We start from the raw sequence: 26,402 nt of genomic DNA on the forward strand, positions 1-26,402 counted from the left end.
GGTCTACAAAGTGAATCCAGGACAGCCAAGGCTACACAGAGAAACATTGTCTCGAAAAACAAAAACAAACCAAACAAAAACAAAAAGACCCTTGTCTGAGATCCTAGCTACTCAATTCTTCCTGCAGAGGGTCGACTGGGGCAACGCTGGGGCTCAGCACCCACACTGGGGTGAGCGTCTGAGTCATCCACACTTCTGTAACCAACTCCAATGAGCTCACTGGTTCAACAAGGGCTCAGTGTCCTACCTGGGGTACACAGGTCGTTGTGTCTCTTCACCGACCTTCACTTAGAACAGGTGTCCCTGTAAGAGTTCAGGGCTCATCACGGATCAAAGCGCCTACTGTGGTGTCCTTGGGAGATGAGGCCAGGCCATAAATCTTTATGTGTAGCAGCCACTGGAGGTGAGACAGGCAGGAGACAGTCCTCTAGGAGCCTTCTCGGTGACCCGGCCACTCAGCCAAATAAGAACTCTCTGGAGCTTCCAATCTCCAGAGCTAGTATCAGGCAACTAATGTTGTTTGCAGTGTGCTCTACCAGGTCCTTTGCCACCCTGATCTCTGAGAAATCTGAAAGCAGAGGCCTCAGGCTCCTGGGTGAGGGCCGGGTCTGTGGTTACAATCCTCCTGGGTCCTCTTGTCCCCCTCCCCTGACCATGAGGTTCCTTCTGCAGGAATAATCAGGAGTCCTGTCTAAAGAGTGGGGGAAGGGGAGGTACAGGGAAGCCTTAGATTCACTTCCGAGTTCACCTTCCTCTTGCCAACAGTGTGTCCAGGAAGAAAGCGGGAAGGGTAGGTAACCAAGAGGCCTGGGGTAGGGCACAGCTGGGGCAGGGCACAGCTGCGGCAGGTTCCAGCTGCGGCAGGGGACAGGGATAGAGCTAGAGCCTCTGCCAAGCCCACAGCCTCTGCATCCACCATGGCCTGGTCACAGACTAATGCTCCTACTCAGGTCTGTAGGGCCACAGACCCTTTTCCATGCTCCCAGCTAGCTGCTCCCAGGGGCTGACCCAACCACAAGGATGCCCTGGGAAGGTATGTTGGAGCCTGTGAAAAGGCGGGAGTGGGGTGGGGTGCAGAATTAATGCAACTCAGCAACTCAGCACGTTAACCACGCTGAATGCACCTCAGGGGCTTAGGTACATTCCCAGCACTGTGCCACCATTACCACTAATTGCTGAGTATTTTCAACACCACCCACCACCACCCCCACCTCAAGCCCCTTCTCCTCTAGCCCTGGCAACAGTTAATCTGCTTTGTCTCCATGGATTTGTCTGTTCTGGACATTTCACGCCAAGGCAGTCACAGGAGATGCAGCATTTCATATCTCACCACGTGTGTTTAGGGTTCCTCACGTTGTAGCACGGGGCTGAGCATCCTTCAAGGCTGGTTTGCCAGTGGCCTCTGCCACTCAGCTATAGTAGAACCATGTGCATCTCCTGCAGCTTTGGTTCAGCCACTTCTGGCACATCTATGAATGAGGTTGCAGGGTTTTACTGTTTCCACTGACTCTTCCAGATGCATTAGGACAATGGGGGCAAGGCACCAGAACTTGTGTTTCTAGGCCAGTCCTCTGTATTTTCTAGGCATCAGTGGATGAAACCAACATCCTATTAGTATATACAATAGAAAACAATAACTTCTCTGGGAACCCCAACTTAATCCACAGAGGGAGAATGGGACAGTCTCCTGCAAAATGCGGCCCAGCAGATCGAAGGCCCAGACTCCCTCACCTCAGTGGGCTTCCTTGCTCAGGCAACCCAGGACAGCAGAGTACTGCAGGCTGCTGAGCAGCCTCAGCATGCTGCCCACTTCAGCTGGTGCCCAGGGCTTGGCAGGTCCCGTGCAGCAGCTGTGGAGCTAACTGGCCCCCAGGGCCTGTCCTCAGCTTCAGGAGGTATCAGAGTCCTCGCTTTTTGTCCGGTCCCAGCATGGACAAACCTGCATGTAGAGCCTTGGATACGGGTGTCCAATACAGAGAGCAAGCATGGGACCCAAGAGCACACAGCACTCAGGAGCTGGCAGGGCGGGGCTTGAGGGGTCAAATTGTCTAGAGACCCAGGAAGGAAGGAAGACTGTGTTGGAGACACTCTAATGCGGTGAAGTGATTTTGTGGCAAGCTTGTGGGTAGCAGCTGGGTACAGGCATGACCTGTCAGTCCAGCAGCCAGCATGCTGTCCTGAGAGCTGCACTAGTCCCAAGCCCACAGCAGCTCATCTTCACATGTCAATGTGGAGGGGCTGTCACTGGCTGCTTCACACACGAGTCAAAGTCCAGAGATGTGGCTTGCACTCATGACAAGTGGCTGAGATGGGACCTCAACTGGAGGATCTCACACATTCCACACTTCAGTGCCCCACTGCCTCAGCTCCCAGTCCGTCTCATTCCTGCTCTGCTGGGCCCTGTGCACTAGTGGAATAACCATCCCAGTGGTCCTCGGAGCTGAGCGGTAATAATTGAGCCCTGACAGTGACAAAAGGCTCCAGATTAATCCCTCTTGGGGTAAGCGGGAGTTACATGCAGACAGAGAGCACTGTATGCTGACACAGCCCACGCTGCTTGTGACATCCTGAAGTACCCAGAACAGGGATCCAGCACTTCATGGGCCTTAGTGATACCTCCCAGACCAACAGCAGCCATGAGAGCAGCTACAGCTATGAGTGGCCCACTGACCTGCCAAGCGCAAGATACCAGGGGAGTTTTCTTTTTCTCGCCCTGGACTTCCTCTTGCTCACAACACATAGCAGCCCTGGTCACAGCCACAGGCCTCCAGGCAGCTGGCATGCATGGCAGCCTGGCTAGACACAGATTCCACACTGAGGATGCTGGGACTTAGCATGCTTAAAGAAGCAATCTTAGGAGGAAGCCCAAACCTGACCAAAATTAATAATGTCATGTTTTAAAGGGCACCGTCAAGAAGTGACAGGCCTCTCAGGAGGGAAGGCTCTTCAAGTCTGATGAAGAACTCCTACCTGGACATGTCAAGTCAGTAGCAAAGACTCAAATGACCCCATTAAACCAAACACAGGGTGGAAGCTGCACAGATGACTATTCCATCTCAGTCTCCAGGACTACACGGATGCCTCTACAGCACTGTAACTGAACACCAGAGACAAACATGGGCCAGACGTCACACTGCTGGCTAAGGTGTGGACTACTGTACTGTTCTGGCAAGTTTGACAGTTCCTCCAAACTCAGGGTTAGTCATGACATCATTACTCCTAGGAAGACTCCCAAGAGAAACATGAAGATACTGGCTTACCTACACTCGAATGAGGACACTGTGCACAGTAGCTGGCAGGTGGTCTACCCACAGCAGAGTATTACTCAGCCACAGAAAGGAATGGCACTGACACCAACTACACCATGAATGAAGCATGATGCAAACAGAAACCAGCTGCCAAGGCCCACACAGGTAATTTCATAATAGAGACCACCAGACGGGCAAACCCCTGAAAGCAGACTAGCCGCAGGGCTGGGCAAGAAGACAGGAGACTGACTGCTCACAGGCCTAAGTTTTCCTTGGGAGTGATAAGAATGTTCTGGAGTTAAGGGTAAAGTGGCACTGGCCACATCATCTTGTGAGAAAGTAGGGCTCGCTGAGGCACAGCCTGACATGGACATTTTTACAGTGTGTGAGCTAGCTAACGTAGACTCCACTCAGGGCTATCAGAGGATGGGAGGGGGCAAGGCTCTGGTGTACAACACGTTGCAGCTTTGTAAGGTTATGCATATTTATTGAAAATTTCCTTCACCAACAACGGTGAAATCAAGACCCCAAATTACAAAACATGATGGCAGTTGATACTTATAAAAATAAAGCGAAGGCCTGCATTTCCTGGATCTGTGCAAGTTCCCTTCAGTTCAGTCTGTCCTCTCATCAAAAGGAGGTCCTAGAATCCAACTCCTTCATTGCAGAAAACTGCACTCAACTGACAAACAAAAACAACAGCTTTGCTTCCAAGAAGCACAAGCCTTTAAAGTGACTCTCCCCACAATAAATATAGAAAATAGCCTGTCACAAGCATGTCTTCGCTCGGTCAGGGTTGGAGCATTATGTAGAAAGTGTGTCCCGACAGCCCTTCTAGGCTCTATGTCTTTGGTGCACTGTCACTGGGCAGCATGCCACTGGAGGCTCAGCCACTACTGAGCACCTCCTGCCAGAGCCCAGCACAATGAGGCACTAAGGGATGTACCTCAGAGATGCCTGGGCAGAACACACTAACCCAGCCACAAGCTGGAGATGGGATCCCTTGGAAACAGGCACCACCCAGGGAGTTCTCTGATGTTTTGTGTGGCTGCCAGAGTGGTCCAAGGCTTGTTGATTTCTGTGGCTGGCCGCTGTGATCACACTGATGGAGTCCTTGGGGGATGGGCCTGCTGTGTAAGTTGTGGGCGCTTTGCCCTGGGTCTCCTCCGCTTCGGCCGGCTCTTGGCCTTGCTGATTTGTACCACGAAGAAGGCTAGGGCCACCATGGCTCCGAGGAAGGCAAAGACAGGGATGGTCTGTCCCACCTCCTGGTTGTAGCGGCCAGGCATGATCCCTGCAAGAGGACAGTGATTGGTCAATGGTGCCACAAAACCACAGCTTCTCAGCCTTTCTGAGAATCAGCTCATCAGAGACCAAAGGCTAACTGACCCCATTAGGTAGGCTGGCAAGGCAGACATCACTTCTGAGCCAGAGTGAAGTAGCCCAGGCTGCTAGGCATAGTGTGGGTGAGAGGGTCATGGTGCTTGTTTTCATCAGCTGAGCCCAAGCACACCTCTGTGTGTCAGGAGGGGCATCTCAGACTGTTTCTTTTTTCTTTTTTTCTTTTCTGGTTTTTTTGCGAGACAGGGTTTCTCTGTGTAGCCTTGGCTGTCCTAGACTCACATTGTAGACCAGGCTGGCCTCGAACTCTGAGAGATCCACCTGCCTCTGTCTCCCGAGTGCTGAGATTAAAGGAGTGCACCACCACTGCCTGGCATCTCAGACTGTTTCTAATCCTGGCTTGTGAGGGGGCAGACAGGCCTTGATCCTGTCACTGCCAGCCTGTGTCAGCGGGGCCCAGGGAAGCTCAATGGACATACTGATCTCAGCCCAGAGAGAAAAAGGACAGCACTTCAGTCCTACTAGCTGAAGAAGGATAAGTAGGCAGAGAGGTACTAAGGCCTGATGGCCATGTTCCCCAGGCGGCAATGACACTGTAACTGAGCAATGTCAAGGGCTCCGTTCACCAGGAGCTCACTATCATCAGGCCTTCAGGATCTTGGCTTCATCAAGTTCCCATGATTGGCCTCCAAGGGCTGGGGTACCATTTCCCAGCCAATGCCTGAAACACAAAGAAAATCCCATTGGGAGCTATGAATCTCTGAGGAGGCCACGGGAGTTTCCAGAATAAAAGGGCCACACACTCAGCTGGAGGGACCTGAGACCAACTCTCCCAGCTAAAATATGGGAACACGGAGTAAGAAATCCACTTAGGTCAAAGACCTCATGTGAACTGATGACAAGATGGATCACCTCAGGAGTCTGGTGCAGCTCAGCCATGCGCCAGTCCAGCTATCAAGACAGGCTACACAAAACCCAAAGAGCCAAGGGGCCAGCATAACAGAGAAACCCCACAGAGAAAAGTTGTTTCCCAGGGTTCACAATACATACCTGCTTGCAGAACTTTAGCAAAGAGCATCTAAATTACTTCAGAAAAATTTAAGTATAGCCAACACTCTAAACACTGATATTTAAAACTTGTATATAATCACCAGGTGAGGTGGTGCACACCTGTAATCCCAGCACTCAGGAAGCAAAGCCAGGCAGATCTCTGTGAGTTGAAGGACAGCCTGATCTATAAAGTGAGTCCAGGACAGTCAGGACTACGAGAGAAAACCCTGTCTCGAAAAACCCACCAAATAAAATAAATAAATAAACAAAATAAAGCATGTATTTAGAGGAGCTGGAGAGATGGCTCAGTGGTGAGTGTGGCTGTTACTCGTACAAAGGATTGGGCTTGCTTCACAGACCTCCATGGTGGCTCACATCCATGTATCTGTAACTCTAGTTCAGAGGGTCTGAAGGACAGGGTGCCTGGATCCTCATGGGCACCAGGCAACAAGTGATACACATACATACATGCATGTAGACACTCACAGATAAAAAGAAGTTTGTTTTTTTTTTTTACTTAAAACGTTAGCCGGGCGGTGGTGGCACACACCTTTAATCCCAGCACTTGGGAGGCAGAGGCAGGTGGATTGCTGTGAGTTTGAGGACAGCCTGGTCTACAAAGTGAGTCCAGGACAGCCAGGGATACACAAAGAAACCATGTCTCAGAAAAAAACAAAACAAACCAACCAAACCAACCAAAAACCAAAAAAATTTAAAATGTCTATATAGAATTTTCTAAGAAAAATGGCATCTTCATTTCTAGACCCCCTCTTCACTTTGCCAGTTTATACCACAAAGGCAGCCAAGATTACCACACTCCCAGGATACCTGGCTCTCCTCCACCTGGAAATCCACAGCAAGATCTAGCCTAGCAAGATACCATTAAGGACTCACCTCCAGGAATGTCCCAGGCACCACTTTCTCCAGGGGACAAAGGTCTCACTTGGGGGCGACTTGATCGAAAGTTGGGTAACACTACTTTGTCCAGGTCAATGGAGAGCAGCTTCTGATGTTTCCAAAGATTACTTCCGGGAAATAGATTAAAACAAAAAAGATAAGCAGCTGCCCTCACCTAGGATGCTTAGCTGATACACAACAAACTGCAAGCAGCACAGAGGGCAGCATGAGACCCTCCACGCCTGGTCACCTGGCCACCAGCACAGCAGCTGGAGTAAGCATCTGCTTCCAGGTCCTGAGAAAGGTACAAGCCAAATCTATGGCCGAGACCACAGTACCCTGGGAAGGTCTGTCCTACAGGATATAACCCAGCCCATGAAGCTCATTTCTGTTCAACACTGGGAACACTGCCAAGCAAGGCCAGAGGACAGTCCAGGCTTCAAGTAATTACAGCTTGCTTGCTGCAAAACAATGCAGTGAAGGAACTCCACAACAACCACACTCGGGCATCTGTGCCAGACCAACCAGTCTGTGGACCGAGAGGCACCAGCACCCACAGTGAGAAGAGGACAGATCTGCTCAAGTACTCAAGCACAGGGAAGCAGGAAACATCTGCCTGCCTGTGGTACCACCAACAGAATGTGTGCTGGACTGCGGGTGCTCGGGTGGGAGTGAGGCATCATTCGTCTTTGCTTCCTCTTTAGGAGGCAGCTTAGGCCAATGCAGCTAAAGCTGCTGAAGAATCCAGTGACTGACACATTGCGAACAGCCATGGGCAGCCTGTTGGTACCTCAGGGCGAGCTAAGGACACCAATGGAAGGAAGAGATATGGAAATGAAGAATTCCTTATTTCCCTGTAGTCAGCCCACCTAGAAATTGTTGACCTACGTCTTCTTTAGCTGTGGGAAGGCACAGCAACCACTCCCAATGGCAGCAGTAGCCAGGCATAAAGCTTGTCACTTGAGACCCCAGAGGCCCCTGGCTGAGCTCAGCTTGGTGGATTCCAACACAGCTGTAGCCCAGGCTGCTTTGCACTACTTAATGCTACTGCTCAGGATTAATCCATCTGAAAAGTCAGCTGACAATGTCATGGAACCATCTTAGGCTTCCCAAGTGTCTTGCTAAGAGGACATTCTAACAGTGTCCTGTGGCCTGGAGCTGCTGCTGAGGACTGACAACACTTTCTAGTGGAGCACTGAAGTAAAAGCACTCATGTTAGCACTGGAGGCTCACAGCACTCTGATGAGGGATGGAGGGTCTGCCTTGAGTCAATGTTCCCACAGCAATGACTGCTAAGGACACCTGATGCCCCTCCAAGAACTGGAACAAAGTCTCGCCTCAGACACAAGAATTGTCCTTACCATGGCCAATGACAACCTGCAGCTGTCTGACACTGGTGCAGAATCTTCTAGAGATTCAGAATATATCTCGATCTAAGTCTCAGAGGACTGAGAATAATTTCCCTCAAGATGTGACGTGTAAGATAAGAGAGCAATGCAGCGGTGTGGGAAGGAGAGGGGTTGCTGAGAAAAATAAAAATTAAATCCCAGAAGCTGGGCATTATCAGCACCCTGGATAGACTTAGAGCACGAGGGATTATCTGATGTGGCCAGCCGATACCAAAGGTACTGTTATCTATTCTCAGAGCCACCAGTGCACACCTCGGAGAAGAACTGAGCTTCTGGCACTCTAGCAAATACGGCTGCTCCTTGAGCATGTCTAGAATATAAAGCCTGGTTTGACTGCTAAGATAAGTGAAGGCTATAAATAAATAAAGATTCAAAATTGGAAATCTGTTACAAGTTTTAAAAGATGCAGGGTGACTGGAATGGAAAAGCATTCTTCAATTAAAGGCTCATAAAGACCAAGCACCATGTGTGAGTGCACACATGTGCCTGAGCCACACAGGGGTCAACAATGGTGTTTTCCTTGCTCTGCATTTGTTTAGGCAAAAGGTCTCTAATGGCACCTGGGGCTTGCTGTTTCAACTAGCTGGCCAGTAGGCTGCAGACACTCTCCTGTTTCCAGTCCCTAACATGTGATTACAGGTGCATGCTGATGCACCCAGCATTTTAAAACAAACAAACAAAACAAAACCAAAACATGGGTTCTAGGGATCAAACTCAGTGTATGGCAAACACTTTACTAATCCTCCATGGTGCCAACTTTGTTTTCTGTAACAAACATTCTGAGACATGGCTCTTGAGAGAACAGAGGACCTTCACTCATAGTGATGAGTAAGCATGCATGCTGTGACACCAGGCCAGGCTGTCACCTCCTCACAGCACGGACAGGTATCCAGCCTTTGGTTATGCCACATCTGTCCCTCACTGACTCGGAAAGGGGAGAGGGAGAAAGGTGGGACACTGTTTTCTAGAGGAAGCCTATATCGGGAGGGGCTGAGAGAGGAGCACCTGCCCTGCCAGCTAGCTCTGGGACACCAGGTCCTGTTAACTTTCTCCATCTTGTCCTGCTTAGGCAAGATGCCAGAGAGAGAGAAAGGAAAAGGAACAAGCTGGATAAACAGGCTGGCCTGGCTAGAGAGAGACTGCACGGGAATGCAGGTCTGAGACACTGACGGGAGTGAGGCAGGTGAAGATTCTGGGTGAGAGAGAGGCAGAACTATCCTAGGAGCAGCTTCAGGGCTGGGTGCAGGAGAGACCCACCTGCACTCCATATCCAACACCTTGGACAGGGAGTACAGCTGCAAACCACAGCTCTCAAATCCCTACTGGAGCCAGAACTGCGCTTCTGCTCAAGTGGCAGCATCTGGCTGGACCCCTCCTTTCTCTCCAAAGCACTCTAATGTAGGATACCACCAAAGTATGCTTCTAATGGACAGTATGGGGGTTGCTCGTTTCCACAGTTGTCAGAAAAGGACAGCTAGACCAGACTCTTTAACAGTGACATTGGCAAAATTGTATTCGCTCCCATAAAAAAGGAATGATGAGGAAAACATAGGCAGACACTGACCTGGGTGCCGTCTCATTCAAAGGCTGTGGCTTGGCCCACGACAAGTGTGGACAGGCTGGAAGGGGCCGAGGTTTCGGGTCTCCCAAGTGTGCCTCAAGAACTTTGGAGTACCGATGAAGGTGGTTTCCTGAGGTCAGCAGCAGTAAGCACAGAGCAGGTGGTCACCATTATAAAAATAAAAGAGAGAAGGTGGGTGTACCTTTCTGCCAACAGCTCACCACACCCAACAAGGTGCCTGGCTCCCTTCAACACAGCCACACTATGTGCAGGGGTGCTGCTAGTGAACCTTAGTGGACTCACACACACAAGACCGCCAAGGACAGTGCCACAGAAAAACCTCTTTTCTGCAATACTTAGTCCTCTGGCCAAGTAAACAAACCAATTCCATTTCTAGGTTTTAAATTTCTTTCTTCCTTCCTTCCTTCCTTTCTTTTTTTGTCTTTTGGTTTTTCAAGACAGGGTTTCCTCTATGTTGTACTGGCTGTTCTGGAACTCTCTCTGTAGGCCAGCTGGCCTTAAACTCAGAGATCTGCCTGACTCTGCCTCCTCAGTGCAGGGATACAGGTGTGTGCTACCCCACCCAGCTGGTATTTACATTTCTTAAATCTGTGCTACGCCACACTATAGCCACCCACACACTGCTATTGAGCAAATGGAATGGGTGTCTCACATATAAGTAATTTTAAAGCATTATATTGAAATATATCATCAAAATGAATTTTACCTTTTCTATTTTGTGTGGTACATGTCCATATGTGTTCCTGTGTGTGGACATGTATGTGTGGAGGCAATAGATAGATGTTGGATGTCATCCTTACTCTGAATTACTCTCATGGAATCTAGAACTCAGATTCAGCTAGACTGGATGGCCAGGGTCTCAGCTCACACAGAGCTGGGGTTACAGACATGCTCTGATGCACCCAGTGTTTAGGGGGATCTGAGGGAGAATCTGGGGGTTTTTAAGTTAGGGTTTCTCTGGATAGCTTTGGCTGTCCTGGAGCTTGCTCTGTAGAACAGGCTAGCCTCAAATTCATAGAGATTTGCCTGCCTCTGCCTCCCAAGTGCCTGCCCTATGCTCCCTATTAAAGTTGTGTGCCTCCATTCCCAGGTGCTGAGGGAGGATCTGAACTCAACTTCTCATGCTTTCTGGCAAATACTTTGTCAACTGAGTCACCTCCCCAGGCCTCCTTGTACTTTAATGGAGCTGTTGGGATTTCTTTCTTCAGTTTTGGCTTTTATTTTGAGATGAGGTTTCACTATTAACAGGCCAGTCTGGTCTCCATTTAGTCTCCTCCCTTAGGCACCCAAGTGCTGGGATTATAGGCATGCAACAGCACGGCTGGCTGCTGCTGTAAAATTCTAAACGACATCATGGCCTACATCCTTATTCTGCGGACAGTGCTGCAAGAAAGGGAACATTCAGTTCTTTGAGGACATGAGCACCAACCCACACAGACCCTGAAGTGCAGGGAGCTTCGGGCTCACCTTCTGTGGCCCAAGGGACCTGAGGTACCTGATTAACCTCTCTCCGGCCTGTTTCTTCATCTGTACACAAAGAATAATGCTATCTCTTTTTATAAGATTACTGAGAGGCATTCATGAGCTAATCCTTACAATGTATCCAGCCTACTGCCTTGCCCAGAGACTACTGGAAGATGCTGGGCCTTCAGGCTGAAAGTGACTTGGTGGCTCAGAGTGCTGCTGTCTTACTGAGAACAGGAGTTCAGTCCCATCCCCTATGCTGGGCGGCCTACAACTCCCTGTAACTCCAGCTCTCTGGGCTCCAAAGCCTTCTTTTGGCCTCCTTAGGCACTTGCACACATATGCAGATACACAAAAATAAATTATTTTAAAAGATGCAAGCCCCTGCTGAGGCATCATGAGAGATGCTCACCTTCCATCCTTTCAGGAGGGGCCAAGCCAGCTCCGCTGGGTGGGCGCTGCCGGTTCCCTGAATGGCTGAGGCTGGGAGGAGTCACGCCATATGATGTGTACTGAAGGAGTGCATCCAGAAGCCAAAAGCAGTCTGCAGAGTCAACAGGCACACTACTTAGGGTCCAATCCGCGCCCCACCCCCCTCCCGAGACAGAGTTTCTCTGTTTAGTCTTGGCTGTCCTGAACTCGCTTTGTAGACCAGGCTGACCTCGAACTGATCCACCTGCCTCTGCCTCCCGAGTGCTGGGATTAAAGGTGTGCCCAGCCCAGCTTAGGATCCAACTTTCAAAATGAAACCTCTCCAGGAAAACTGAAGAACACCAGCTCCCATAAAGAGGGGAAATGGAGGTTCAGAGGTCAGAAATTTAGGTCAATGTGAAGCCATACCCCGCCAGGCTCTCATACGCTTGACAAGAATGCTCTCTCCGCAGGCAGGGTTCCAGCCCACCCGGGACAGTCTGTTCCCACACCAGCTGACACAGGTGGGTTTTACTCTATGTCCCAGGGCTCTGGGCAGCTCAGCACCACTGTGACTGGATTGGACCTCCTACCAGAGTGTCACACAGCTTTGACAGCTCGTGGGCAAAGACAGATCAGGGTTCATTCACTGAAAAAAGAATGGCCTCTACAAAAGGAGCTCCAAGGTCATGAGCTTTCACCAACAACCTTGCTCTGGGAACAGGAAGTAGGTCTGCACTATGAGGGAACACACATGGGAAAGTCTATTATTTCAGTCAGTCAACTCTTTTCTGGACATTCAGAGTTCAAGAATACGAGCAACAACTCTCACTCTGAGCTGCACAAAGGCTCCTTCCTAAGGAGGCTGCAGACGCCCCATTGTAGACCTGGTCTCCTTCTGCCCCTCCCTCCCCCTATTGACACAGCCCAAATCCCATTAACACCTGTTTGGACTACAGCAGCCTCAGGAATGGAAAAGGCTGTTCCGCACTTTACTCTTGGAAGAGCATGCACTTCTGGCCAAGTGCCAAAAGCCCCAAGGACCCGAAGAGCTGCCATCTGAAATGTACAGGCACGGACAGTCCCTTCAGGCATTTGAAATTTTAATGAAGACTCTTACCAGGAAAGCTCAGGTCTTAAAGAGAATTTCTGTGGAAATAAAACATTAACCTCCTATCTGCTGTGACTTTAAACCTTATTTTTCATTTTTAAAAATAAAACCAATCCTATTCTAAGGATTTCCATAAGCTGCTGACATCCCATCAACACCAACCTGAAGCTGGGGAAGGGTGTGACGCTCACCCAGCACTGTCTGAGCACCTGCAGTGTGCAAGACAAGACCCAAGACCTGGTTTCCTAGCATCTTCCCAGATAAAGACCTGCGGCATTTCCACTGTCCCCTTCCTCCAGTATGAAAATGAAGTCCATACCCAACCAAGCATGTGAGCTGCACACTTGGGAGGATACAAGGGACAAGTTGCAAAGGAGGGATAAAAGAGAATCAATTCTGCCCTCTTTGCTTCCTGTCTTCCAGAAAGTATCAGAGCCCCTCATTGGCAAAAGCTCTTAGCTTCGCAAAGTCTCAACAAGCAGGGCCTCTAAGACAGATGGCTGGGAAGAGAGGCCAGATCAGAGAAGAAACACACATTGAGGTCAGACAACCTAGCAGGAAGCCTGAGAAGGGCAAAACCTGGGTCACCTGGGTTAAAGGACTTTCTACCACACAGGTGACAAAGACTCATGCCTGTCACTATCAGAGGTGGGATACTGATATCTGTGGAGGCTTGTGTATCTATTCTATGTGTTAACCTTCAGTTCAGGTATATGCAGAAATATCCCAGCAATCAAAGTACCTGGGAATCTTAGGTCTGGCTCCCACGGGCAAGTACCTATTTATTCTTTCTCAGGGGGAAAGGAAAGAGGACCATGTACCCAAACCATTAAGCCCACATGCTGCTGCTTCTCTTTTACAGCCACGCTGAGTACTGAACCCAGGACCTTGCATGTCTGAGGCACTCGCTCTGCCGCTGAGCTGCAACCCCAGTCCTCCTATCTTTTCTTACCCTTCTGTCTGTGACTGTCATCCAAGCAATTGGAGTCTCCATACAGTACGATCCGGCCTCCACCTTCAGCTGGAATCTGATAAAGTCCCAAAATGGGAACATTTTCAACAACTGCTGTCTCTTGCTTCAAGACCTCCAATCCTGCAGTAAAAAATGAGAACAGCAGTAAGTTCTCATGAGGAAATTACTGATTTTCTAGTTGCCACTTGACCTGAGATTTGACCTACCTAACACAAGACTAGCAAAATACAACATTTAATCAAAAGAGTGCAAATCTTTAGAATAGGGAAGCAGTATTTTAAGCGTTATTAATTTTGATTTTAACAAAATCCAGCTCTCACAATACTAGCATCCCCAAATGCAGTGTGTACTGACACTGCAGGCTCTATGCTGTATTACAGGAGTGGGATGAACGCAGCTAACTTTAGAATGTGTGTCCATCCACATGGCATTTAGATCTATCAAGCAGACAGCACAACTTGAAACGCTTAAGGAACTGAGATGTAAAAAAGTACCAGTACTCTGGGAAGCTCCCAACAGTGTAGCCACACTGTGTGTGCTCGAAGCAAGGCTTGCCTCAGCACTAGGTGCAGGAGAGGATCAAAACCCAGGACTGTCTATAAGTCAGCTCTGAGAAGACTCACCTCTGTGGAGCTGATACTGGGGCTTGAACCTAGGACTAGGCAAGCACTCTACCAATGAACTACAACCAACTCCGTTTCTTTCTTTCTAACGTCTGATAGGACAGGGTGTCCTGCTAGGTCACCCAGGCAGGCATCAAGCATGTGATTCTCCTACCTCAGCTGTATGGTATGCTACCCTTGCTGAGCTTTCAAAGTACAGCCTTGTCTGCTCCAGGGTGGCATGCACTACAAAGTCCTGCCTTATATCCAAAGACTACCCAAGTTAACACCAAGCAATTGACTTTTTAGACTGTACTAAAACACAAAATAAAGTATGCATCATTCGATCTATTTTTGCTACTCCCTTCAGGAAAATACTGAATTGCAGGAGGCAGCAAGTAAGCTAGGAGGCCATGGCTCTTAGCCCTGGAAAGCAGCTAGCCTGTGAGAGCAACATTTAGAAAGGACTACTTTATGATGAGTTGGGCAGAGAAGATAAAATCAGTATGTGCTTAAATTGGCCTCAAACAGTTAAGTTGAGAAACCTAGTTTCATCATTTTCAACTGATAAAACTGTCTCTCAATTACAGAAAAGCCATCAGTTTTCAGGAGGAAACGGCTTCCTCAGCACATGTTCACAAGTTGTCACCTGAGACATGTCAGTCTCCTGGAACTTAGCAGAGATAAGGTACGTCTAACACACAGAATCCCAATGACTGCCATAGAAGAGCGTCCTGTAGTTCTGTCCCACTGCCCTGCACCTAAACTTTCAGAACCACAGGCAGCCTAGTTTTTCCCTGCTCTCCTCTCTACTCAGCAGGGGCTCTGTGCACTCAGTGGTCTGTCACCTGCACTAGGGGCCTGGCCCATGCTTGAGGATGTTTGCTGATGGTCAACACAGACAAACAGCAATGTCTCCTGAAAGGGAAGGTAGCATTTTAACCTTAGAGCTTTCATCAGGTTGGTGTGGTGGCGCATGCCTGTAATCCCAGCACTTGGGAGGCAGAGGCAGGCAGATCTCTGTGAGTTTGAGGCCAGCCTGGTCTACAAAGTGAGTTTCAGGTCAGCCAGGGCCACACAGAAAAAAACAAACAAACAAACCAACTCTCAAGATCATGGAGACTATGCTACAGCAGTGCACCAATCACAGACATAAGACAATCTTAAGCCCATTATGGAGAAACTGCTTTTTTTGGGCAGACTGTACACACATATTCAAATTATCAGCAAGCTTGTCTTGCTCATCTTGGGATCCCCCAGAGCCCATTGCACAGTAGGTACTATACGAATAATACTGCAATAAGTTTACCAGGAACCAGAGCAGATGAAAGGGAAGGCCCAGGACTGCTGATAACACTCCTAATGCCCAACAAAACATGCACAGTGGGCTGTGAGGTGCACACAAGGATGCACCAAACACCGCTGAACCAGACACTTCAGGAGAGTGAGTGAAGTCGGTGAAGTCCACAGTAAAGCTGGTGGAGGGAGGGAGGGAGGGAGGGATAAAGGATGGAGAGGCCTGGGAACAGCACCCTTTCTTTACCTTGGTCCTTGAAAGTCTGTGTGATCACAACACCATCTTCTGGAAACTTGGCAATGCTGCACCCGGATGCATAATACACTGGAAAACAGTTGCTGGCCATTAAGGGAACAGCGATGCCCAGCACTCGACTCACTGACACAGCATGCACTTCAGACATGTTCTACGTCACTTATTTATTTTTAAAGATATTAACCTGAAGAGACAAACGGCTATTGCCTGTGGCACATCAACCAGAAGCAATCATTTTAAACTTCAAGTGAAAAATGCTGGTAGCATACAGCTTCTAAACAAAAATTTAAGTATATAAACTTTTTTTTGTTTGTTGAAAACAGAATTTTATTATATACCCCAGAGTGACTTCAAACACCTATCTCAGGTTCTTGGCTCCCAAGTGCTAGGATTACAGGTGTGAACAGCCATGCCCAGTTTATGTGGTAAGGATGAAACCCAGGGCTCTGTATGTGCTAGGGAAATACTCTATCAACTGAGCTACGCAGCCCAGCTCATTTTTTTAAGTGATAGAACTGAACCTAGATCCTTACACATGCAAAACATGTAACCACTGAGCTACAGCCCCAGTTCTAGGTATATTCTTTGAAAAGACTGACTGGGTCTCCCCGCACTACAATACCATCTCTCTTTCTGAAACTTAGACTTCAAAAACATGTAGCTCACACCATCACCCTTCTGCCAATTTCATGCCTGTATACACAAATACAAAACCTTACTGTCATGGTTTGCCAGGGAAAATTCCCCTTCATATAAGCCGTCACTGAAGCCCATGTTCCATACAGACAGCAGCTCATTCAGAGCTGGGATGTTGGCTCCTCCAGTATCTGGCATCCACCACTGCCTGTAAAAGTGGCAGCGGGCACAGAGAAGGCAAGAATTAAAATTCTCCCATATACTTCCCCTTTCCTTGACAAAACACGGTGTCTCTGTCACAATCCTGTGCATACATACATACAGAAGCCTGAACTGAAACAAGCTGTTTGGTATGAGAAATATGCAAGCTTATTGCTCCAGCCAACTGTATGCTTTTACACACAGACAGTACTGCACTTGCATGCAACCCACACAGGCCTAGTCTAGATCTAGCCAGACCAGCAAAGCACAAGTGAGACAGGAGGATAGATATGCTAAAGAAAATCCACCACACAACACTAACATTTACAGCACTTTAGCTATGCAGTTAACCACATACATTAGATGTCTCTTTGAGAAACAGTTCCTTAGGTGCATGTAAATTTCACATGTCAGTATGAAGGATGCAGGACAGATTAGCATGAAACAGAAACTAAAGCCCAGTGTCTGGGCTCAGCAAGCGAAGACAACCACCCATCAGTGAGGACCGAGTCCAGAAACCAGTCTCTCTACAAGGAGCTTTCTTGTACACAGACAAGAGCTTTCTCCACCCACACTCCACTACCTGGAAGAACCACCCCCAGTTAAGACAGGCAAGAGCTTGCTGGGGGAACTCTAACCCTCAAAACCATACTACTCTACCAATGCCAACTGCAACTGTACCTTGTGTTTTCGTCATAAAACTTCACTTTTCTCATAACAGAAGTGTTGTACCAGTCACTGAAGATGACAAGGGAAAGGCCATTGTCCACGTCCCTCCTCAGCTTAGCAATCTCCTCAGGGAAGTACTCTTCCTCACTGTCTACCATGAGCAAAGTGCCTGAGGGGAGGAGGAATGCTTCAGTTGAGAACTGTCACTTTTGAGTGGCAGAAGACAATTCAGAAACGCCATCTCTCAATTCAGAAACGCCATCTCTCACTGGTGTCCTACCTCTAGGAGTCGAGCTGCAGGCCCTGCACCACTACAGGAGGAGGTGAGCCACATAGGGCCCGGGTCCAGCAAGCCACAAGGACCACTTAACTCTGTTCTTTGGTTTTCATATATATAAATATTTTTCATTTACTTAGGAAAAGAGTAATGTATAGTGATAGTATTAAAAAAAAAAAAAAAAAAAAAAAACCAGACTGAGCCAGCAGGATGGCTCAAATTGTAGAAGCTCCTTCCACAACCTCCTGAGTTCAATCCCCAGAACCCATACAAAGAAGAGAACAGACTCCTCCAAGTTGTCCTCTGAGTACAAACACACTTGAAATAAATATAATAAATTTAATAAAAATAGTAAAGGAGGGGCTGGAGAGATAGCTCCGGTTAAGAGCACTGTCTGTTCTTCCAGAGGTCCTGAGTTCAATTCCCAGCAACCACATGGTGGCTAATAGCCATCTATAATGTGATCTGGCGCCCTCTTCTGGAGTACAGGCATACATGTAGGCAGAGCACTGTATACTTAATTCAAAAAAATCTTAACAACAACAACAAAATAGTAAAGGGAAAAAAGGGGACAAATATCTCTGGCTCAACTACCAGTGAGTATGAGCACCACGGGAGCCTTGCTCCCACCTCCACTTGGACACAGGGACTAACCCAGGATCCCTTTATTGGCCTATCAGTGACCACTGTGGGAGAATCAACACATGTACGGTATGAGCTGCAGCTCTGGCCAGCAAGGCCGCTCACCATACTGCGTGGCGTCGAAGCACGTGAACGGCGCCCCCAGCACCTCCACGAAGTAGCCCATGCTGCGCAGATGCTGGTACATGTCCCTGAAGTTGGTGTGGACATGGTCGCCATTCCTGAAAAGCAACAACCACAGTGTTCAGATGACCACTCTCTGCAGGTCACAATAGCACCACAGAGCTGTTCCTAAGACTGGAGGCCAGGAGCCAGCCTTTCCAGGATTGTATCATCATCTGGGTTAGACAGACTAAAGTGGTACAAGAGAGAACTAAGTGCATGACATGTGAGGTGATCAATGATGCAGAGACAAGGCTTAAGATGTGCTGAGCAGTATTTAGAGGCATCATTAACTTAACAGTAGCCACCTGCCCGTGACAATAACCACAGGGCTGCAGAGGCTGGGGCCCGCTGTGCAGGTGCAGCACAGGGTTCCCTATCACCTTGGCTTGCTTTCTTTCCAAATATGTTTCCTGTTCCTCTGTACTGCTAGATAATTGTCTAAATGCCTGGCAGAAAAAAACCAAAGCTCATCTCCTCAGCAATGCCCATAGCCTTGCCTGATGTCAGTTTCCCCTATTCCCCTATCAACTGTCTCTGATCTGGACCCACCACCCACCTTTCAGAAAAATCTTATTTTAAAAGGCAAATCTGGGGCTGGAGAGACAGCACAGTGGTTAAGTTGGTTGTTGTTACAGAGGACACAGGTTCAATTCCCAGCACCCATATGGCGATACATAACCATCTATAACTCTGTTTTCAGGAGATCTGATGCCCTTTTCTGGTCTCTGTAGGCACCAGGCATACAAATATATGTGCAGATAAAACATCCACACATATACAATTTTAAACATTAAAAATAAGTGCTGGAGAGATGGCTCAGGGGTTAAAAGCACTGGCTGCTCACCCAGAGGCCCTGAGTTCAATTCCTAGCAACCACATGGTGGCTCACAACCATCTGTAATGAGATCTGATGTTCTCTTCTGTTTAATGTTCTGTTCTGTCACGTAGGTATACATACAGATAGTGTTCATGTACATAAATAAATAAGTATTTAAAAAAAAAAAAAAAGGCAGGGCCGGGCGTGGTGGCGCACGCCTTTAATCCCAGCACTCGGGAGGCAGAGGTAGGCAGGTCACTGTGAGTTCAAGGCCAGTTTGGTCTACAAAGCTAGTCTAGGATAGCCAAGGCTAACAGACAGAGACCCTGTCTTGAAAAACCAAAAAACAAAACAAAAAAAAACCCCAAAACAACAAACAAACAAAAAACAAAAAAAGAAAGAAAAAGAAAAAAGGGCAAACCTGACTCTGAATCAGGATTCTGACCCCCAGAGTCCGGGTTAAGCCAGCATGGTAGCACACACCTTTAACCTCAGCACTAGGGAGGCAAAGGCAGGTAGATCTCTGTGTTCATGGTCACCCTAGTATACAGAGTGAGCTCCAGGTCAACTAGGGCTACACAGAAAAACCCTGTTTCAAAACAATTAAAAACAAAGCAAACAAAACAAAAACAAAAACCCGGTAAAGCAGTCTAATACCTTCCCTCCCCCCACTTTCAACATGGAGCCCAAGCTTCACTTTACACTAAGAGAAACAAGCCTGAGGCCAGGAGTAAGGAGGCCTAGATGTCCTGCAGGAGTAACAAGCTGGGCAGTGCATGTGAGGGCAGGAAAGGGAGGGAGGGAGCTCCAGCCTCGGAAGCCATGCTGGCTACACAGGCCTGGCACGATAGGCAGTAAATGTATAGTCTCAAGTTGGCTGTGTAGAGTGCCCGCTTACAGATGATCATGGTGGCCAACATATGGCAGGTGAAAAGCAGGGAAGCAAGAATAACAGAACCAAGACTTGTCAAAAGGACAGAGACACCATCCAGGCCTGAGCCAGAGCCAAAGGAAGGCCACACATGGGAGGATGTGGGGACAGAGCCCGGCAGTGGGACTAACCAGACTTGCCGGCTGACTCAGTGATAGACAGGAAAACAAGAGAACAGAGGATATCGTCACAGATTCTGCTGCAAAAGTGCAGGTTAGAGAAGTCAGTGTCTTCACCACACAGAGTGGCAGCAGGAGGGACGCCCAGCCCTAGCGTCACAGGCCACAGGTAAAGCTGCCACTCACCAGTCTAAAGGATCGTTCTTCATCCGCAAGTTGTCCCTAGGGAAGTAGCCAGGCGGGTAGCGGAGGTTGTGGTACTGGTCCCAGAGGACTCTCTTGCTCCGAGGAGGGGTGGGAATGATCTTCACCTTAATGGGGAGCTTCACTGTAGAAGTGTGCTCTGCACCATTTTTTGACTTAAAAAAAAGGATAAAACAAAAACTTGAAGTACACTCCTTTATGAAAAAAAAAAACCTTAAAAGTTTTAAAATACTTTTTTCTTTTTCTTCTTTGTTTTTAAGATAAGATCTGAAACTCAGGACCTTTCTGCCTCAGCTTCCAGATGCTGGGATTACATGCAACAGCACCATACTGAGCTACAAAGGTTTTCTGTTTACCAATTTAACTCACATAATTTAAATGTAAGAATGTGTGACATAATGTCTGTGTGCTGCAATTAATTCTGTTCAAACCCAAGAAGAGTTGAAGACTTAAAATTCAGGCATTTTGTTCCTAAAAGCCACTAGAGCCATGAAAGGCCAACCCCATATTTCCTTCCTGGGAGAACAATTTCAGATACATTAATTCTGAGCTTAAAATTAGGCCCAAGTAGGTCTGTTCTGCTGTGACATAGCCGCAGAACATTAAGCAGAGCAGGGTTGGAACACAGCTGCGCTAAAGGCCCTAGTCCATGGCTTATGGCCACTGAGGCTAATCCAGCAACCTCAAGTGGCCTGTTAAATGGAGATCCTCTGCTCTAAGTCTACTCCCCACCTCCACTCTCCTGGCAGGAGCTGGTAAAGGATAAATAAAAACAAGCCACTTCCTGGTGAACCCTTACTTCCATCTCTGCTGGGGAAGCCACTGTGATCATTATGTGGCCCTGTGCGATGCCTTCCCAGGAAGCAGCCTTCTTGGTCACAGAAATAGAGATGGCCAGGTAGCCTGACCAAGGCCATAACACCGAGGAGTAGGAGAAGGCTACTTCAATGTTGTCTCCGTTCTGTGGTAAATAGGGCCGCCACTCAGGCTGCAGGAAAAAGAAAGCAGGCCAACAGTGAAGTGAGTTGTGAGGAAGACAAGAATGAGCTAAGCTGCCTACTGAGGACTATCTCAGGACTATGGGTAGATGGTGTCTTGGACACAGACACGGTATCTGCAGTCCATAGCAACCACTGCTGTGGGTGTTCTGCAAGGTCATAAAACTCCACCATTCCGTAAGAAACAGGATGCACATGTTAAGACTTCTCTGAGCAAGAACTTGTATCAGACGAAAAGAAGTGACGCAAGTGACACCCTCAGACCTGTCCTCAGAGAGTCACACTAAAGTGTCACAGATGGCAGCTGTCATCAACCAAATCCTGCATCCACTGAGAGCCCCCTGGAGAAAGGTCTGTGCACTGGCGGTAGGTGACTGCCCTGCTGTGTGACACGCACAGCCCACCATGGGCCAGAGGGGAGATGAGAGGGAAGCATGAAGGGATCACCTGGAAATCATACAGACCCAAACTGCTGAACTCCCTCACGAGCCGCAGAGCCGCAGAGCCAGGACAACTGCCCAAGTGACTTGGCAGAGCGAAAAAAAAAAAAGTAACTGAGAAAAAAAAATTAATCTCCATCCATCTCTTATGCAACAAACATTAACAGTTGAACAAATTCAATGTTTAATCATTGAATTAGTATAGTATTAGTATTAATATACATATAATAAGTATAGAATTAGTATAAATATAAAACTGACTTTTATTGTACCTCTGTAAGGGGGCATTCTAATTTTTCAAACCAGAAAAAAAAAAAAAAAAAAATCACAAAAGAAAATTCAACCATACCAAAATATAAAACTCTTATAGAAGTTATGATTAATAAAGCAACCACAGTTAGTTGTATCAAAGAACAAGAAAACAATGGCCTGGGGTGGCATCATGTGGGGAACTCTACTAAGATACAAAGACAATGTGAGAGCAGCAACAAACTCCAATTCCAGTAGAAAATAAGCAACAAAACACAAAGGTAACTCGCACAAAAAGATAATTAGTAAACACACATAGCCCATATAGTTGTTTTACAATTTTCACTAAGCAGAGCACCTATCTCTGAAACACACACACACACACACACACACACACACACACATTCACTCACTCACTCTAGTGGTAACATCCATACACCAGAGTATCAATCAACCTTTTATAAAAAGGAGTAAAGCACTGAGTGATACATGAGGAACCTTTGCAGTGAGAAAAGCCAGTCATAGCAGAACACACATCCTAAGTCCTCTCAAATGGACTGTTTAGAGCAGCAGATCAGGAGGGGAAGCAGACTGAGCAAGGTGGTGGTGCGCATGCCTTCACCCCAGCATTTGGGAGGCAGAGGCAGGAGGATCTCTGTTGAGTTTGAGGCCAGCTTGGTCTATATAGCAGTTCTAGGGCAGCCAGGGCTACAAAGAGAACCTGTTTCAAATACAAAAAGGGAAATAAAAGAAAAAAAAAAAAAAAAAAGCAGACTGATGGCCACAGAGACTGGGAAGGAGCAGAAGAGAGGATAGAGAAAATGCTGGTGAGCATAGTGTCTTTAGGGGTGACAGAAATGTTCCTGAATACAATGCTGGCATAGCCATGCGAATACACTAGCAACACACTTAACCGTTTAAAAGATCCTCCTGAAACACAATGAGAAAGATGTGTCACCCAGTGCAGGCATGGTGCAGACATCTCCTAGAGGGCCCCAGCAGCAGCACTCTAGTGGATCCAGCTCTCGGGGGGATTGTGATGCCTATGCCAACAACTGTAACATCCACACCCTTGCTCGGGATGCTCATCTAGGGAGCACATGCTGAGGAAGTAACTCAGAAGACAAGGAAACTCTGTGTAACAGCAGAGTACCCACAGGTGAAAGCCACACAAGTAAGTGCCCAAGTAAAGGCACACAGTGACCAAATGATAACCAATACTCCATCATGCCGAGACACTGACAATACACTGAATTTTCAGATGCTTACAGTGGAAGATCTGAAATAAATTTTTGCTCAACACACAATGACAACAAACATGACATGCTGTTGCAATAAGGTCTGGTAAAGAATGTTTTAAAGAGTAGCTAGGTACTGAAGGTGCAAGTCAGTTTTCTATGTCTTCTCTCTATCCCTTATCACTATGATGTCTACAGAGTGAGTAGTTAGAAAATGATAAAAGTTATATTTAAAACCAGAACCAGACCTTCTAGTGTTCAGTAGAAACAAAGTCATTTTCATTGTTCAATGGCTGTGAAAACTAAAACTTACTCCTCCATTCAGGAGCCAAAGCCACAGAATAAAGGGAGGCCCTGGCTTTTCTGTATAGGAGCAAGTGTAACTTTCTGTACAGGAGCTGTCCACCACTGATCTGAAGCTTAAGCAGGTGAAAGCAGTGTCCCCTCTTTCCAAGACAGTTTCTCTCTGTAGTCCTGGCTGTCCCGGAACTCAGCCTGACTCTGCCTCCTGAATGCTGGGACTAAAGACGTGCACCACCACTCCCAGCTTAGCCCTTCTCTCTTAACTGCAGGAAGGATAACTGAGGTATGGAGTCTGGGCCATGTCATACTGAGAAGTTTCACCTTATCCACAATTCTTCCTGTGACTCCCATGCCATTGAGGATGGTGACATTAACGATTGTTGGCATTCCTCCATAGTAGATGGGCTGGGAACAGTAGGGCCACATGTAGGGACACTCAGTCAGGTCGATGTAGCTAGGACTCAAGCTGAAACAAGGAAGAGAGTGTTACTGTAGACCCCACTAGAGAGCAACAGGAAATCAGGCAGTAAGCTGGGCACAGGCAGCACAGCGGAAATGCACATCAAGAGACTGCTTGTAGGTCTGTCCTGGCTGGTACTAGGGGTGTGCCCACTGTGCTGCTCCCTGACGCTGTGGAGTGAACAGCACAGATGCACACGAAGCACCTTTCACCTTCTGCAGTCTGGGGTTCTGTCAGCTGCTATGGCGGGAAACTATGGACTGAAGTTGCAGGGAACTTTCTTGGACAGAAACACATCCACGTACTGACGCAGCCTGCAGCTTAGTCAAGGGGACAGTTCTGTGACGCCCTGCCTGGGGGCTGGGCAGGGGGATGAAGCCTAGGAAGCCTAAGTCTGGATCCCTGCAGACTCCCTGACCATCAGCAGGTTGCTCTGCTATACCACACACACTCAGCTGAGACCCAAAACCTTCCAGCAAAATGCTGAGTCTGGTGATGTCGGGCCTGGCCAAGATGGTGCACGAGTGCTGACATTCTTTCATCTGTGTGTCTGATGCCTGTGACAGGTCAATACTATTCCTAGCAAATGTTGGTGTCACATATCTATGTGCACGTAAGAAGACACACAGGAGGCAGATGCAGCAGACAGACAGTAGATGTACAACTCTGTTCCTGCTTCATCTAGCTTACAATGGCACACTCATATTGAACACATCTGGGCAATTGAGTTACTACACAAAATCCTAACATTATCTTTGTGTACTGTTCTCATGTGGAAGTGCACATGTGGGTATGCACATGGAGGCCAGAGTTAACCTCAGATATCATTCCTCAGAATGAACGTTCAACTTGTTTTGTGGGGTGTGGTGCCTCACTGGAACCTGGAGTCTAATAGATGCAGATAGACTGGCTGACCAGCAAACTCCATGGAAGTGGGCCACTGCATTAGCTTTTTTATATGTATTATGGGGATTGAATTCGTGACCTCATGGCTTGCATAGCAAGCACTTTACAGATTGGGCCATATCCCTAGCTTCCCAAACAACATCTTTAGGGAGATTCTGACTTCTATGGAGAAATGACTTCTATAATCCGCATGTGTTAGTCAGCCATTTCTGATAGATACCACCTAGTCTCATTCCTAGTGGCCGGCTGTGTGTGGCTATCATTGTCTGAGTCAATAAACATATGGATGCTTCATGAACAGTTTAAGCCAACTATCATGACTCACCTGAGAATTCATGACCTAGCACAATTCAGCATCACAGAGCAAACACCACACTATGGCCAAGCAGTAGTAGTTTCAGGAAGCAAAGATTAGTCTCATGTTAGGAGGGTTATGACTGTTGTCATATCAGTAAGTCTAAACGGCAGGCATCTTGTCAACACCAAGCCAGTTTACAAAACTCTAAGCATAGTCTTGTGTGAAACACTATAGAAAAGAGGACCTAGGAATTCCTACCATGATAAAACCCATACTGAACCCCAAGGCAGCAGTGTATTTAGTGGAGAAATGCTGAGTATCCACATAGGGATGCCACTGGCTCACGCCAGGCTATCAGCACTATGCTGGAGACATTACCCAGTCCAAGTAGACAGAAGAGTCAACAAAGGCTTTATATTAAAAAAAAAAGTTTTGTGTGTCTGTGTAGGTATATGCACCAAGTGCAGGTACCTGCAAAAGCGAGAGCATCAGATGCCCCTGGAGCTGGAGTTACTGGCAACTGTCACACACACCATGGATGCTGGGAACCACACTCGGGCCCCTCCACAACAACAGTACATACTCTTAAACACCAACCATGGCTCTAGCACCAACAAAGGCTTAAGGGTTGGTAAGAAAGACAGAACTACCTCTGTTTCCATTACATGGTATGTTAGTATACTCAAAAGTTAGACAATCAATAAGCAAACTGAATCAAGCCATAATTCACAAGACAGCAGGATATTAATTATAAGAATTACATCAACCAGTTAGAAGCTATAACAGAGGAAAGCAATAATGAAAATGAAAAGATAAAACATTTAAATGGACCAAACAATATGCGAGAACTATAGGAGGCAACTGTAAAGCCTCTTGGGAGACAAAAACCTTGAGGAAACGAAGACATTACAGCCATGGCACAGCCGTTATGAGCACATACTGGGGGACTAGAGAGATGTCTCGATAGTTAGCACACTGGTTTTTCTTCCAGAGAACCCAAGTTCGATTGTCAGTACTCTCATGTGAACTAACAAATGTCTCTAACTCCTATTCCAGAGGACCCAACACCGTCTTCTGAACTTCACAGGAACTACACACAAGTGGTGGACAGACATATATGAAGGCAAAATACCCATATACATAAAATAAGAGAATGCTCTTGCAGAGGACCCAATTTTGGTTCTCAATACCCACGTTGGACAGCTCGCA

General features: G+C 47.5%; 1 protein-coding gene across 1 annotated transcript in view; it reads right to left on the minus strand.

Moving 5' to 3' along the window:
* Positions 1–3,696: 3,696 nt before the first annotated feature.
* Positions 3,697–26,402, minus strand: part of Mbtps1 (membrane bound transcription factor peptidase, site 1) — a 41,923-nt gene continuing 19,217 nt past the window's right edge. Inside the window, exons 13-24 of the mRNA XM_051169203.1 lie at positions 23,851–23,995; positions 21,101–21,289; positions 20,284–20,456; positions 18,171–18,286; positions 17,159–17,315; positions 16,360–16,484; positions 15,632–15,709; positions 13,466–13,606; positions 11,404–11,535; positions 9,510–9,636; positions 6,534–6,664; positions 3,697–4,542 (exon numbers count right to left, since the gene is read on the minus strand). Of these exons, the coding sequence (XP_051025160.1) occupies positions 4,346–4,542; positions 6,534–6,664; positions 9,510–9,636; positions 11,404–11,535; positions 13,466–13,606; positions 15,632–15,709; positions 16,360–16,484; positions 17,159–17,315; positions 18,171–18,286; positions 20,284–20,456; positions 21,101–21,289; positions 23,851–23,995 (1,711 nt within the window). The 3' untranslated portion in view covers positions 3,697–4,345. The remainder of the gene's footprint in view (positions 4,543–6,533; positions 6,665–9,509; positions 9,637–11,403; positions 11,536–13,465; positions 13,607–15,631; positions 15,710–16,359; positions 16,485–17,158; positions 17,316–18,170; positions 18,287–20,283; positions 20,457–21,100; positions 21,290–23,850; positions 23,996–26,402) is intronic.

The sequence above is a fragment of the Acomys russatus genome, chromosome 26 (genome assembly GCF_903995435.1).
Source record: "Acomys russatus chromosome 26, mAcoRus1.1, whole genome shotgun sequence".
Classification (NCBI taxonomy): domain Eukaryota; kingdom Metazoa; phylum Chordata; class Mammalia; order Rodentia; family Muridae; genus Acomys; species Acomys russatus.